Consider the following 13,722-nt stretch of genomic DNA (forward strand, 5'->3'; position numbering starts at 1 on the left):
GTCATTTAGCGTAGCACTTAATGTTTAGTTTTTCAGTGCTTATGCTTACTTCAAAATGTGACTGTCTTGTATTTCTCATATGCTACTGAAATCTTGTTGTGAAGCTAGAATTTACTTCTTCAGAGGTAGTACTTATGATAAATACCTTTGCCTGATCTTCAAAATATGCCTATTATGAAAGAAACTCCCATTCCAGATTGAGAGTAAAGATACTCCTGCGTATCCTTCCTACAGTTCCTGTAGGAAGATTGAGAATACACAGTAATACTCTCTGGCTGTTTTGAGATGTGAGAACTAAATAATTCTAATCTTTTTTTCTGATTATCTGGCTCCTTACGTTTAAAGTGGTATCCACCAGATAGAGTGTTTACATTCTGTGTACAGGCTGAACTCTTACAGAAAAAGCTATACAGTTGGTAAAACTTCCATTACCAAGCCAAAGCTGAATTACCATCATGTCTTATTTCTGACACTGTCACATTAATGGACAAGCTTAGAAAGATTCTGCTGAGGGTGAACATATACAAATAATACATAATATTTTTATAGTGAGATCTGAACTCTTTTCCATAGTATTTTCTTTTTGCTTAGATTTTACAGGTTTACCTGTGACTCTTTTGTTAGAAAAATAAAATAGTGTTTAGCAGTTGAGAACTTCATCTGGTGACTACTCAAAACCTGTGTGTGATTGCAAAATTTTGTTTGCTTTTTAAGAATATTAGCTACCTCTTAATTTCTTGAAATGGTTATTTCATTATTTTGATTTTCACAGAATCTGAAGAAGACATGGCCCAGACTGAGACAAATGAGGCAGATGATAAAGCACCAAGTCCTGAGCAGCTAAATGCTAAGATAGCTGAAGAAGTTGAAAAAGAAGAAGCAGAAGACATTTCAACAACTGAAGAGTCTATCTCAGAATCTATTTCACCTGAACAAAGTGAAGAATCTTTAGGGAAAGCAGAATAAAGTACTTCAAGTGCCTTCTGTAGCTAGTTTTTAGCTTTGTCATGCCTGTTGTTACTATTCAGGTGAGCTTTTTTTAATGGTACAACTTAAAAATCTCGCTTGAGCTTAAACTGCCTCAACTACCACAGTATGTCAAAGCTATGTGTAAAAGTGGGTATTGTAAATTAAGCATGTGTCTTTAAGTTAACACACAGAATGTATAGTTGGTTGAAGTCTAACAGTTGTAGCCATTGTTCAGTTTGCATATTAAAAAAATTAGATGTATAAGCTTTGCTAAGGGTGACCTATAATTTGACATCTCTTTAGCTGTCACACATAAAGAGCAATTACTGGCAGCAGCTGACCTAGTAAGTTTGGTCTAGTGAACTTAAGATACTTTTTAATGCTTCCCTGTTAAAATGAATTGAGTACATTTTAAATACACAGATGTTTACAAGCTAAAGTGTCATCTGACATTTGACTTAAGCATATGGAAGTGTCATTACAGTGGTGTTAATGTTATTCATTGTCTAAGTTTTGACAGAATTCAGTTTAAATGGCACTCAGATAAATGGCATCTGCTTTGGTATTTACATTGCAGATGAACCAGAGGCACGTACATACGAAACTGTTTTGTGTTTACATAAAATATAGAAAGGCTCTGCACTTGATTGTACTTGAATACAAAGCACTATTTATACCTGTACAATAATGACAAGATATAAGTGAATTTTGTGCCTTTGTGTATTTTGTTAAAGGAAAATAAAGACATCTAGCAGCAATACTTGCTTTGTGATTCCTAAAACTGAAGAGAATTTCTGTTCTACTGTATGCATTTATTCTCCAGTTGCTTTGTGGAAGGTCAGAAGGAATATGACACCTTTAAAAGGAGCACGTCTATATGTAGCTAAGGTAGCTTTGCTAGAATAGAAACAGATCCCTGATCAATAGTGGAAGTGCATGTGCGTTTGCCAGAAGACTTTCCTAACTGTGCCTAAAGACTGTTGATACTATTTATTGTTAAAAGTTACAATGAATATTTGCTGCTGGATCACTGGAACTATACTTTTTTTTATTGTGTAGCTTTTCAAGCTAAGACCACTTGTTACACATTTCCTGTTTAAATATAACAGTTGGGAACCTGGGCTAGAATTTTTCAGGTGCCTGGAAGTGAGGTACCTAAATCAATCAAATTTTTTTTAGAAATAAATGCTGACTGTGTGTAACTTAATTGATTTAGTAGTAGTTCTGATAAAAGTTCTATTGTGTGTGATGTTCTCTGTGTACCTCACTATATGGAGGGAAGGGGAAACTTCAAAACATTTTTTTATCTGTCATCTTGGTCCCAGAGTGAACTGGTTTTACAGTGTGAAGGCAGCAAAAAGCTAAATCTTAGTAGCTCAAAAGCCCTCTACAAGAAAAGTGTTTCTAAATGTGACCTTAATATCCATGTCTTTATATGCAACATAATTATTATGTGAACAGCAATGATTAATTTTCTTTCCAAATATGTGCTTTATTTTCTGATTCTTTGGGGTTAGTTTAGAAGCTCGACCCTTGCATCAGTCAGAATCAAGTTTGGTCTGTATTTAGATAAATGAGGAAATTTTTATTTGGTTCACTAACTAAATTGTAATTCGTATTTTAATTAGTGGTCTTAATAGACAGAATTATAGGCATGTGATTAAAGGAGGACTTGTAGGTGTTTGGCTATATTTATGTAAACAATTAGTAAAAACGTCTTGTGTGTGACTACCTTAGTTGGGAATACAAAGAGAACAGTCCCTTTTCGAAACGTGTCTTGAGAAAACTACAGGGTACAAAGTGATAGGGGAATCCATTCTTCAGTATTTTAAGAGGATGTATTTTATATTCCAGAACTTCTTTAAAATAGAAATGATTTTGCCTGAAAGGTGACAAAGCTTACTCATTATTTTGTAAGACTTTCAGATGTTAATCTCTACATTGCATTTTGTATCTCACTAATTTATCTGTTTAAAGGCTGATTTCTTTGGAGAAAAAAAATAATCACAGAATACTTCAGTAATTCAGCACAGTAAGTTGCTGGATGGACTTACATTATAAGCAATGAAAACAAGTAAAATTTGACGTTATGATTCCTCATATGGGATATGAATGTATGAATTGTTGTCACTTCAGAAGTTAAGATTACTGTAGGCCCATGTATTATTTCATTTTAAAAATTTGTATCTTAAGTGTCAGGCTTTTTGTAGAGTAATTCTAGGTCCTTCCCGTGACAAGCAACCACTGAGCTGTAAAGCATATAATATCTATTGAATTGACTGAGCAAATCTGTTGATATTGGAGCTATATATTAAAATTTTTTCATTAGCCTGGAAGATGTCTATTCTCAGATGACCTGCTTTTGTCAAGGAAACTGATGCTTCTCAGGTTGTTGGGAATCTGAATTTTTTTTGAAAAAGGAGACTCAGTATCTGGTATGGGGTAGGCTGTTCTCCCAGCGTTCTTAAATGTGACATTAGCAACTTGCCACAGGAATGATTGATACTTTCTCTTTAATATGTCACTGAAGGATCAAGTAGAGACAGTCAACCTGATGTGAAAACAAATACTTGTTAAAATGTAAAACCCTAGCTTTCAGGCCTAAGATGACCTAGAATTTTTGAGGAGGGGAAGAATAAGTGAGTTTTAAGCACGTGACAGAGTTTTCCTGAAAGACTTTTATACTAAAAAAAAGTGTCCAAGCAGTTGTTCCCATTAATTGCTTCAGAAGGCTTGAAAAAAATATTAAGGATGTCCTGGTATTTTGGTAGAGAAAGATCTATTTTTAACTTTCTAATTTTTCAGGGTTTTAAAGCAGCTATAGTAAATGAGAGTAGAGGGTTAATTAATCTGTAAGTGAATTCTGGCTCAGAGATACATATGACAATAATAGACTCTGAGCTTTCCTCAATTTACAGTAAGCATTCACATGTTACTCCTGCCAAGTATGTGTGCCCCAGTCGTGATACAAATGTGAGAAGAGGGTTCTGTTTCTCCAGCAGCTGCTTCTTGGCTTCTGTCTATTGCAAGTGTGTCAATAGTAAAAGATGCCAGTCCAACAGGAATTGGATCAAAATCCAAAAATAGCTGTGAGTGGACAGCAGTAGCCATACTTGATCACTTCTTTAACACCAAAAAACTTGGAAGCAGGAGTATGTAGAGCAAAAAGGTACAGCAGTTGTCAGTGATATTTAATCCAATTGCAGACTGACTGTCAAAAGATGAGATGGAAGAAAGTAGGGGGACAAATACAACAAAAGCTATGGTTCCATGTTTTGTTGTCTTCTGACTTCCTAGTGTGTACTTGAATCTTAATTTTCTTTCAGAAGTACTTAAAAGCCTGGTCCTGTGAAAATCTCACTTCTGAGATGTTACACAAGCCCCCTTTCTTTCTGTGGCCTTGATGAAAAGCAAAATTGAGTGGAGTAGTAAAGTAATACTTGGCAAGCTTGTTGGTGCCATGTTTTTATTGCTTCTGAATAATTGTGAGTAATTGCAGAGATCTCCTAGTATTCAAACATAGCTTATATATTAGGGAGGAATTATCTGGGCTATGTAAAATCTGCCATGAAAGACAAATGAGTGTTCTAGTTCAAAATATATTGAAATGAGTCAGTTGGTCAAATTAAAGTTTTACTGAGAAGCCTGTAGAGCAGGGAAACGAAGGAATGTTACTACAAGTTCTAATACTTATTCTGAAGGAGAACACAATTGATTACTCCTGGACATTTTGACAGAAACAGATAATTTAGTGGACTCTTGGTGTGAAGATGGTTTGTCTCAAAGCTGTTCAGCCAACATGCATTAAAAGCAGAAGCTCACAATGGAAGGCAAATGAAGATGGTGTGGAAGCTGACAGTTTATGGACTGGTCTAGAGGTTATCAACAGCATATAACTAGGGGTGCATATGGTTACCTTGAAATCAAGAACAAGAAGGTTGAACCCCATGTGGTGCATGAGTAGAAGCCAATGGAAGGTGTTAAAGAAAAGAATGACAGTGAAACAGGTTGGGGCGGGGGTTGGCATGGGAAGGGGGAGTGGTTTTGTCTGTCAAACAAGGTCTTAATCAAAAGATAAGGAAGATAAGAGCTTGAAAAAATTCTTCAGAAAATGAGCAAAGGTTTGGCTTATTACTACATGGTAATACATACCCCCGGTTAATATGCTCTTATGTCAGAAATAATAAGGATGCAGTTGACAATCATGTTGCAGAAACTTGTTTGCTTTTTAGAATTAATTCCAGAATAAGCAGTTGACAATGACTTGGTAGAGTAAGACTGTCTAGCTATTACTAGAGGTGATGGTAGCATAATTGGTCCTAGCCTTTTTATTTAAGCATAAAAACTTAGACATTCTTTTCTACTTCTAGGATTAGTGAAACTGTAGCAATAATTAATTTTTAACCTTATTAACCTTCAAAGGCTAGGAAGAACACTTCTCTCATGCATGGTTCTGAACTTAGCAATATTTGTGCACTTGTGGATCTGTGGTGATGGATGAGTGAGTAGGCTAGAGGAAGCTGTTCATTATTCAATAGTTAAGTCTTCTATTAAAAACTTTAAAAGTCTTAATCTTCATAAAGTCTGAACACACTCAGTACAAGCATAGTGGATGTAAAGGAAGTTCTAAATAAAATGCTTCTGGTGTGAGGTTTTGTAAGGTCTTCCACAATGAGGAAGACTGTCCGTAGGGTAAGGAATGGCCTCTCTGTGAATGCTTCACTAGAACAACCTTGATTCATTTTGCATCTTTGTTAACAAATATTCAGTGAACTGGTCAAATGATTGTTCTCAAGCAAAATCTGTAGGCCCTCATTCCTTCTATGTCTTGCAGATTAGTTTTTTGCCTAATACCTCTAAGATGCTCTTTCCTGTCCAGTCACATGGTTAAAAGTTAATGCCTCAGATCTCAGCATCTCATGTTTCAGTTAAGTTTTTGAATTGATAAATGCTAACCTGTCCAATTTTCTGGTGTAGTGAACCTCTGAAGTTTCACATACATGTTTGTAGTGTATAGGAGACTGTAGAGAAGACACATGCCTAATACAAACTAATTTAAAAAAAGGCTACAAATACATCAAGTGCATAAACACTAAGAGGAAAGTAAGTTTTCCACGAATAAACTCAGACTGGAAGTTTGAAAGGTCCTAATAATTTGGACAATTTGTCTTGCAGGAGGCATTAGGTTTAAAATGGAGTTTTGAGAATGACAGGGCAATAGGAGGTTACTCTGTGATTCTTTCTAATGGCGTGTGCCTTTCCTGTTTTTGCTTAATGTATTAAACGACAGGATCTGTGTGATAGTTCATGAAAGAGGTTTTTGGCTGTTGTCAGAAAGTTTTGTTTCACTGAAAGGACAGTGTTTGTGCAACTGTTAATTACTGATCTGTGGCAGTGCTCCTCTCTTCCAACGTGTGGTCTTTAGGCGGAGTTCACAGGTCCCAAGTTTGTGGAGGGTGATGAAGGTGAGGAATTACAACCGAGTCTTTTAATACTAATGTTCCTAGGGGGCTGATGGGCATAGAGCTGTTGGCTTCTGGGTCTTGGGACTCAGTAATGCACCAAAGCTTCTGTCAGAGGACAAACTGTTAACTCCCATCAGAAGTGTGCCATACTTGAGATTGTATCTGGTAGTTTGAGATTAAGTGTACTTCATGCTCTGGATTCTGGTTCTTTGGAGGAAAAGCATGGCATCCTGAGTAGGTGGGAATTTCAGCACTTGGTCTTTACTAGAGGCTTGCTTACACAACAAATAGAATAAGTTATAATAGCATTTAACAATAGGAATTGCTACCCTCCAGCATTTTAAAAAGAATAGAGTTGTCCCTTAAGATTGTAAGTCTCCAGGAATTTGACTTCACCATTGCTTTTGATTTGTGAACCTCTCTGGGGTCCTGTCAGGTTGCATTCAATCTTTTCTCTGCAAGAATAAGACCTAGAGAGGTGTATGATGGGCAGGATAGAGAGAAGGGTTTTAAAATGAAATGTATTGATTATACAATAATTTGCTCCCAAACCATTGGGTTTTGAGATTAAAGCAAACACTTCTAAGATTTTTTTTTTTGATAGATTATCTAACTTGGCAACAGTGCAAAATCTAAAGCACTGAATCATAATATAACCCTTTCAAGGTTGCATAAAATCAATTTGATCATGACTTAATTTTTGCATGGAAGGGAGGGTCCTGACTGATTCTTGTAATACTAGGTATTTCTCGCTGTAGTCACTGTGGGAATAAACCCACTTCAGGACTGCCTCTATACGTAGCTAGCATTGTACTACTAGGATTCTCAGTGAACAATTACTAATGTTTTTCAGGAGGGCTTCGTAAGCATTTGCCGCTGAAATCATGTAGTCTGCTTTTGTTGTGACAAAAATAATTTGTAGAAGGGAGACTGCAACTGCCAGAGAGCAAAATCTTGAAATAATCAGGCATAGACAAAAACAAGGGGTGCAAATACTGGAGATCTGGCAATTTTGGGTGTTCAATTTGTAAATTCAAATTAATCTCTAAATTTTAACATATTGAAATAATAATTCTTTCTCTCTTTCTCTCTCCATTTTGCTGCCTAAATGAAAATAGAGATGCTGGATTTGTAGAAAACTCAAGCAACAAAGACCTTCCAGCTCTCCCGAAATGGTCTGCTCTCTAATTCCTTGCATCGCTTCAAAGAGTTCTACTCAGTTGACGAAACTTAATTTTAACTTGTTCAGCACACAAAGAAAAACATTTTACAAAAACACCAAGAAAATTCATTTTAAGAAAACTGTTATAAATGATGTTTTAGAGGAAATGTGAAAGTTGGTATTTCTTAAAGAATGTTTGTATTTTTTGTATATTGAACTTTTATTTAAACAGAAGATCCTGTATATCCTGTAGATCCTGTATATTTATAGTTCTTACTGTTGTAGTAGCCTTGTTGTTGCATTAGTAAAAGGGTATGTGTGTTTATGTACTACAAATAGTACCTTTAAGCAGAAGTATAATTTTAATCCTAGCTGTGGCCTTGACCAGTAGTTATGTCACCTACAGTTGAAACTCCATTAAAATTGCTCCATTAAAGTCACTGGCAAAGACATTAATTAGTGTGAATTCTTAGGGTCTGATAGACTTCATGAAATGTCTGTCTTAGCTTTTCTGCTTGTAATTGAGAAAATGTTTAAACTTGTGCTCTCCTTTTGAAATTTAGTATTTTACCAAATGAAGCAAATTTTAAAGAGTATGAAGTGAAATTACATAGCTTGTTGTTGGAATATATGCTGCCTTTGCTGTGTATGTAACTTCTTGAGGAAAAACTTGATTCTGAAAAACCTGTTGAATATTCATCTAATCTGGTTTATGATGATGGCTGGGATAAGAGTCAGGTCGCCCTTTGCATAGTTGTGATTTACAGTTTTAAGGTGATAATTCTGTTCAGTAGTTCATTCTGTGCTTGCTGTACTCAATCAACTTGGATTTCATAGATTTTTTTTTTAAAAGGACCTCATATGTTACCAAAAAAAGAATGAGGGTGCACTAGCTTCTTCAGAGCAGCCCCTGCCCCCCATTTGAGCTGGCATATGTAGGAAAAGAAAATTGTTCAAGGTTGAGTAGATTCTGATAAGACCCATTTATCTGTGCTACAACCAATTGTGAGAACTCCTAGCTCATGGTGTGAACAGCCAGCACCCACCATCAAAGGTCAGGCTGGCATACGATTGCAAAATTTTGTGTGCGCAGTGAAGTAGAGGCATGGAAAACTTGCCTTGACGCAGTATAAAAAATTGTGTAGCAACTTCAGAGGGGACTATGGAGTTGTGAAGATGCTGATTTTGGCCTGCGATTCTGTAGACACGTACACTTCAGGGTGGGTATTACAGGTTTTATTGTGTACAGATGGTGATTTATGTCCTTATTCCTGCATTATTGTCCACAAGGTACTGCCCTGTGTCACAGGCCTGTATTACCTAATTTTTTCAGACTGTTTCATTTTCATTAGTACAGCTGCTTTAGCTTGTGATCAGTGTACTGCACCTCATTGATAATCTTAGAGAGTATTAGATGCACAGAAGTGACACCTAACCCTGTCAGACTGGCTTGATTGACCCCTCAGCTTCCAAAACATGGGTTCATTTTTTTAAAAACCCAAGTTAGCCCGACATCCATTTTCACACATATTCTGGGCAGTTTAAAGGTTGGTCAGAATCGAATATTGCTCTTTCAAATTTGATAATGTATGAGTACAGAACTGTGACCTTTGATACATAGTAATACATCAACATGACACGAGCAGTAAGTGCAGCAATTACCTTTACTACACTTGAGATTGTGTTTTAGTTCTCATCTTGTAAGCAATTATTTCAGGAAAAAAAGGAATGCCTCTAAGTTAAATACATTTTGCAAATAGTGTAAATGCAGAAATTAATCTTTGGGGACTTTTTGATTTACAGGTGAATGTTTTCAAATGAATCTTGGCTTTTATATTAACATTGGTTCAGTGATAGAAAGAAGTCTTGTGCCATTGACTTCTTTTACAATACTTTTTTCTGGGAGAGTTTCTTTAACCCTTTTTGTTGTGTTCTAATGTAATCTAAGTTCATATTCTGATTTATGGCTAAAGCCTGATCCTGCAAGCAGTTGATGTGTCACTGTGTTCATGTTGCTCCCATGATAATACTTGTAAGAGTTGGTTATGTGCATGATAATAATGCAAGTTTACATGCTTGTAAGTGCCTTTCAGAACGTACAAGAGTATCTCAGATGTACACCATGTATTGATTTAAAAGGCTATTTTAGCTGCTCCAGCAATGTTTCATCTTTTTCCTGAGCAGATCAAGATACATTTGGTTTCATTTCCAAGCCTTCTTCATCACCTGTTATAAATTATTGGGTAATGATAGTGCACAACCACTACCTGGTAGGTGCTATAAAAACACAAATCAATACTCCTTGCCAAAGAGCATAAAGCCTCAGGAGGACTGATAACAGTTGTGGCTTCTGTTCTGTGGACTAAAAATCAGAATAGAATTACTGTGTCATTCTGAGCAAGCAATTGAGTAACCATTGAATGGTGACTTTCTATCAATGCTGTCTGTCATGACTGAAACTCAAAGGAATATCTTAAAGTAGAACGTGTTGTTCTAAAATATCTGCTTCCTCAGCAGCTGGGCACTGAGCAATGTCGGCATGTTGGAGTTAGGCACTGAACTTTAAATCAGGAGCTGGGAAAAACCTTATTTTGTTTTATATTGAGGTGAAATCAACACCTTTTGGAATGGTTTTCTTTAAACTATCAAAAATCTGAACCCCTAGTCCACAGTAACATTTTGCTGTACTGGGATCCTGGTGCAGGAGGCAGATGACCCAAGTTGCTGCTGTGGGATGAGGACTGTATGGACCCTGTCTCTCCCAAATCTGCCATGAACAGAGGGGCTTTCTCTTTTGAACTCCTGGCTGTGGAGATTGCTGTACATACACAGGAGTTGTAGATTAATAATAAACCTAAAAACTAAAAACTTTTGTAATGAAAGTTTCATCAAATTGGAAGGGTCTCTCAACCTATTTTCTCACTACTTTTCTAGCAACATGTAAAAAATTCGTGACTATCTGTGGTGTCATTTGTTCTCTGGGAGGAAATGCAAACCAGATACATTAGATCATCACATAAATTACTCCTAACCAAGCTCTTGGCCATACAAACTATTTTGCAAAGCCACAAGGAAAGCGCTGTCTGGGGAAACTGTGCAAACATGTTCGTTGTTGCTTTCAACCTGTGCCATGTAAGGGCACTTGGGCGTTTAAGTCCTTCAAAATAAAAAAAGCCCTCAAGCTTTTCTGCAGACTTTTGTTAAATTTTAAATGTTAATAGTACTAACTTATTTTGGAAAAAATGCCCAAACTACTTTTGTACAGTGTTTTCCATTAAAAATGTAAATAATGTGTATGTGGCAATCTTGAGGCTGTGTTGCTGATTTAGCAGATGAAGGCGGTTACAGCAGCTCATCATGGAAGTCTGTTTTTCAACTGAGGCTCTGTGTTTGTGGGAAGTTCTGTATGGTGAAAGGGTGCCCTTGAGGAGGTAGGTTACTCCATGGGTAGAGAAGTGCGTTTGTTACTTTGCTGCAAGTAACAGCAGCAAAACAATGACAACCACTGTGTCATTGTATGTCAGTATTTGTTGGCTGTTTGCTCATGCTGCAAGTATTACTTCTGGTAACAACTTAGGCATCTTTAGTTCTCTGTATATTATTAACCATTTTTTTTTTTTAAAAGAACCGACAACACTGGTATTCCCCAACAGTGGAATCCCTTTTATAGTATCTGGAAAATATTTCCTTTCTCTCATATTTTGGAGAAGCAAGTAAAGGTAATATTTTTTTTCCACCATTCCTACTACAGCAATATGACTAGAAGTATCTATTTTTCAGAAGTGCTAGGATTTTTGTATGTTTCAGCTATTTGGCTACATCTGTATGTTGCTGGGGCTTTTTTAAAGAGATGGTGAATGACAGCCTGGTTGCAGAATGTATTGTATTTTTAAGGCTTATCTTAAAACTCACCAGTTTGCAATGGTGAAATCCTCCTGGAAGGAGTTTGTTGGATTATTGAACAAATGGTGGGCAGCTGAAATTTAGGGACACTTAATGGAAAGTACTCAACTAAGACTGTATGCAACTTATTGTGAATACTCCTGATATATTATAATAAGGCGTTATGTTGATCTAGTCATGGCGTCTGATCTATTTGATTTTAAAATCTCAGATTGTGTTACGAGTAAGTGTAATGATTCTGAGAGCCAGAATATTGTTAGCCTTTGTGAACAGTACTGAAGGAGTCTCAGGATGTATAATGTGATAGATGCAATTTTGTTTGAATTTTTTTTTCCAAGGCCAATTTAATTTTGATTTATTTGCCTCATTAACCCAAGGATTCAGAAAATTGAATGCCACCTGAGTGAGGTATTATTAACACTAGTGAAATATCTTCAGAATCACTCCATGCTTATAAATTGGTCTTTTGAAAGCATTTTAAAGGCATAATGATACTGTAGTGAAAATGTACAGCATCATTTAAAAATTGCAAAATGCTTATTTGATTTCTGAAATAAGACTTAGTCACCTGACTTAAATATATACTGATCTATTATTTATGCTTTGAAAATAGAGCTGATAAAAAGCATAAGTGTTCTTGATATTATATTTTGTCATATCTAGCTAAAAAGATTGAAATCCAGAGAAACAATTTTCTGAAGAAATGAAATAGTATGCCCTCCTGAACCCCTGGGGAAAATAGCCTCTCTGTTTGCTCAGAATATGAAGCAGTAAAACAGTATAAGTAAAACAGACAGCCCATGTCACATTCCTATTTGTACAGTCTGGAATGATGTTTTAAAAACATTTTCTAGTTATTTTTGATAAATAAATGGTGCAAATAACATCTGCAAACCAACCCTGCTGATGTAAGATTTTTCAGATCAGATTTGTTTGTCAGTGAAAGTTCAGAAAATTGCTTTGCAAAACTAAAGTTGTATAACTCCCCAAAATATGTATAACAAATGTGCAAGAATATATCTTGCTGTCCTTTTGCCTTCCTTCAAAGAAACTAATGCTGATTCTCCATTATCTTTGCTTCTTTGCTCAGAAGGTAACTTGATAAAATTATTAAATATCAAAAAGCTCAGTTGCTAAACACAGACGTGTTTATAGGGTGTTAAATAGCTGAACATCCATGTTGATAGTGGAGCATCCAGCTACCCTTTCAGAACAGTGTATCCTGGTTAAAGCCTTGATTTCCCCCTGAGCCATTAGTGGCCCACTGAAACCTAAGCTTGAGGGTTATAAGAGCCTTCCACAGGTGATGCATCTATGGTTGAGGGTGTAAAGGACATAAGTGTGTTGTCTGGCTGTTCTTTTCTGCAGATTCTGCCAAAGGCTGGCACACTGAGGATGAGGGGAAGTTCCTCAATGTCTCGTGGCTTCCAGAAGCGGACTGTTCAGTGTGAGGATGCTGATGCCACTCTAATTTCCTTCACTGATGTAAAAGCTGAGACGGAAAAAAATTCCCTGGGCAGCAGAGCTGAGAAGTCTGATGTCATGGGTCTACAAATGCCCTGTTGCCCAAGACTGGCCAAGGAAGTATGTCTATACACCTCCCAACACATTGCTTGTTGAGGGAATGGGCTTTCAGCTGCATTTGAAGAATGTATGTCTTCAAGGCTCTCTTGTTATGCTTCAGACTTCTGTCCTCCACAGAGTTGGTTAAAATCAACTTTGATATTTTTGTAAGGATTCTCAGTCAATGGACTCCATCTCAGGCTAAATTCTGTGATACAGCCAAAGAGTGCAAGATGCATGTATTTTGTAAATAGAATGTTTAATAGTGACCAAACCCCATTTGTTTTTATTTTTCAGCCTTTAAAAAAATAATGATTTAATAAACTCTTCCCTCTGAGTTTATACAACACTGGAATATTGCCTGGTAGTTTATTTTAATACCGGAATAAGAAATGGGGTTTAGTAGACTAATAGCATTTAATTGAGCGGATTGCTCTTCGTTGAATGAAAAAAGTCTTGGGTAGGCAGTTTTTGTCAGGGTCAGGGCTAGAATTCTAGAACAGTTAATTTTTCTGTTATGTTTGTATGTGTTCACTGTCATACATAATGATGGTGGTGATAACTGAGAATATGACACTTTGAATAATCTGAATGGATACTTCTGTACAGCAAGTATAAGAAAGACTGAACATGGTAATATTAAGTCCTAAAAAATCAAGT

At 36.3% G+C, this 13,722-nt stretch overlaps 1 protein-coding gene across 7 annotated transcripts in view; it reads left to right on the top strand.

Moving 5' to 3' along the window:
• Positions 1 to 13,411, top strand: part of LNPK (lunapark, ER junction formation factor) — a 55,041-nt gene extending 41,630 nt beyond the window's left edge. For 6 of the 7 annotated variants that reach the window (XM_074873164.1, XM_074873168.1, XM_074873165.1 and 3 more), the window contains one exon: positions 773 to 1,729. In XM_074873164.1, the coding sequence (XP_074729265.1) occupies positions 773 to 966 (194 nt within the window). In that variant the 3' untranslated portion in view covers positions 967 to 1,729. Of the gene's footprint in view, positions 1 to 772; positions 1,730 to 7,552 lie in introns of those variants that run through there. The other variant, XR_012629469.1, reaches the window with a different exon arrangement.
• The last annotated feature ends 311 nt before the right edge of the window (positions 13,412 to 13,722 follow it).

Source organism: Strix uralensis, chromosome 6, assembly GCF_047716275.1.
Source record: "Strix uralensis isolate ZFMK-TIS-50842 chromosome 6, bStrUra1, whole genome shotgun sequence".
NCBI classification, from domain to species: Eukaryota; Metazoa; Chordata; class Aves; order Strigiformes; family Strigidae; genus Strix; species Strix uralensis.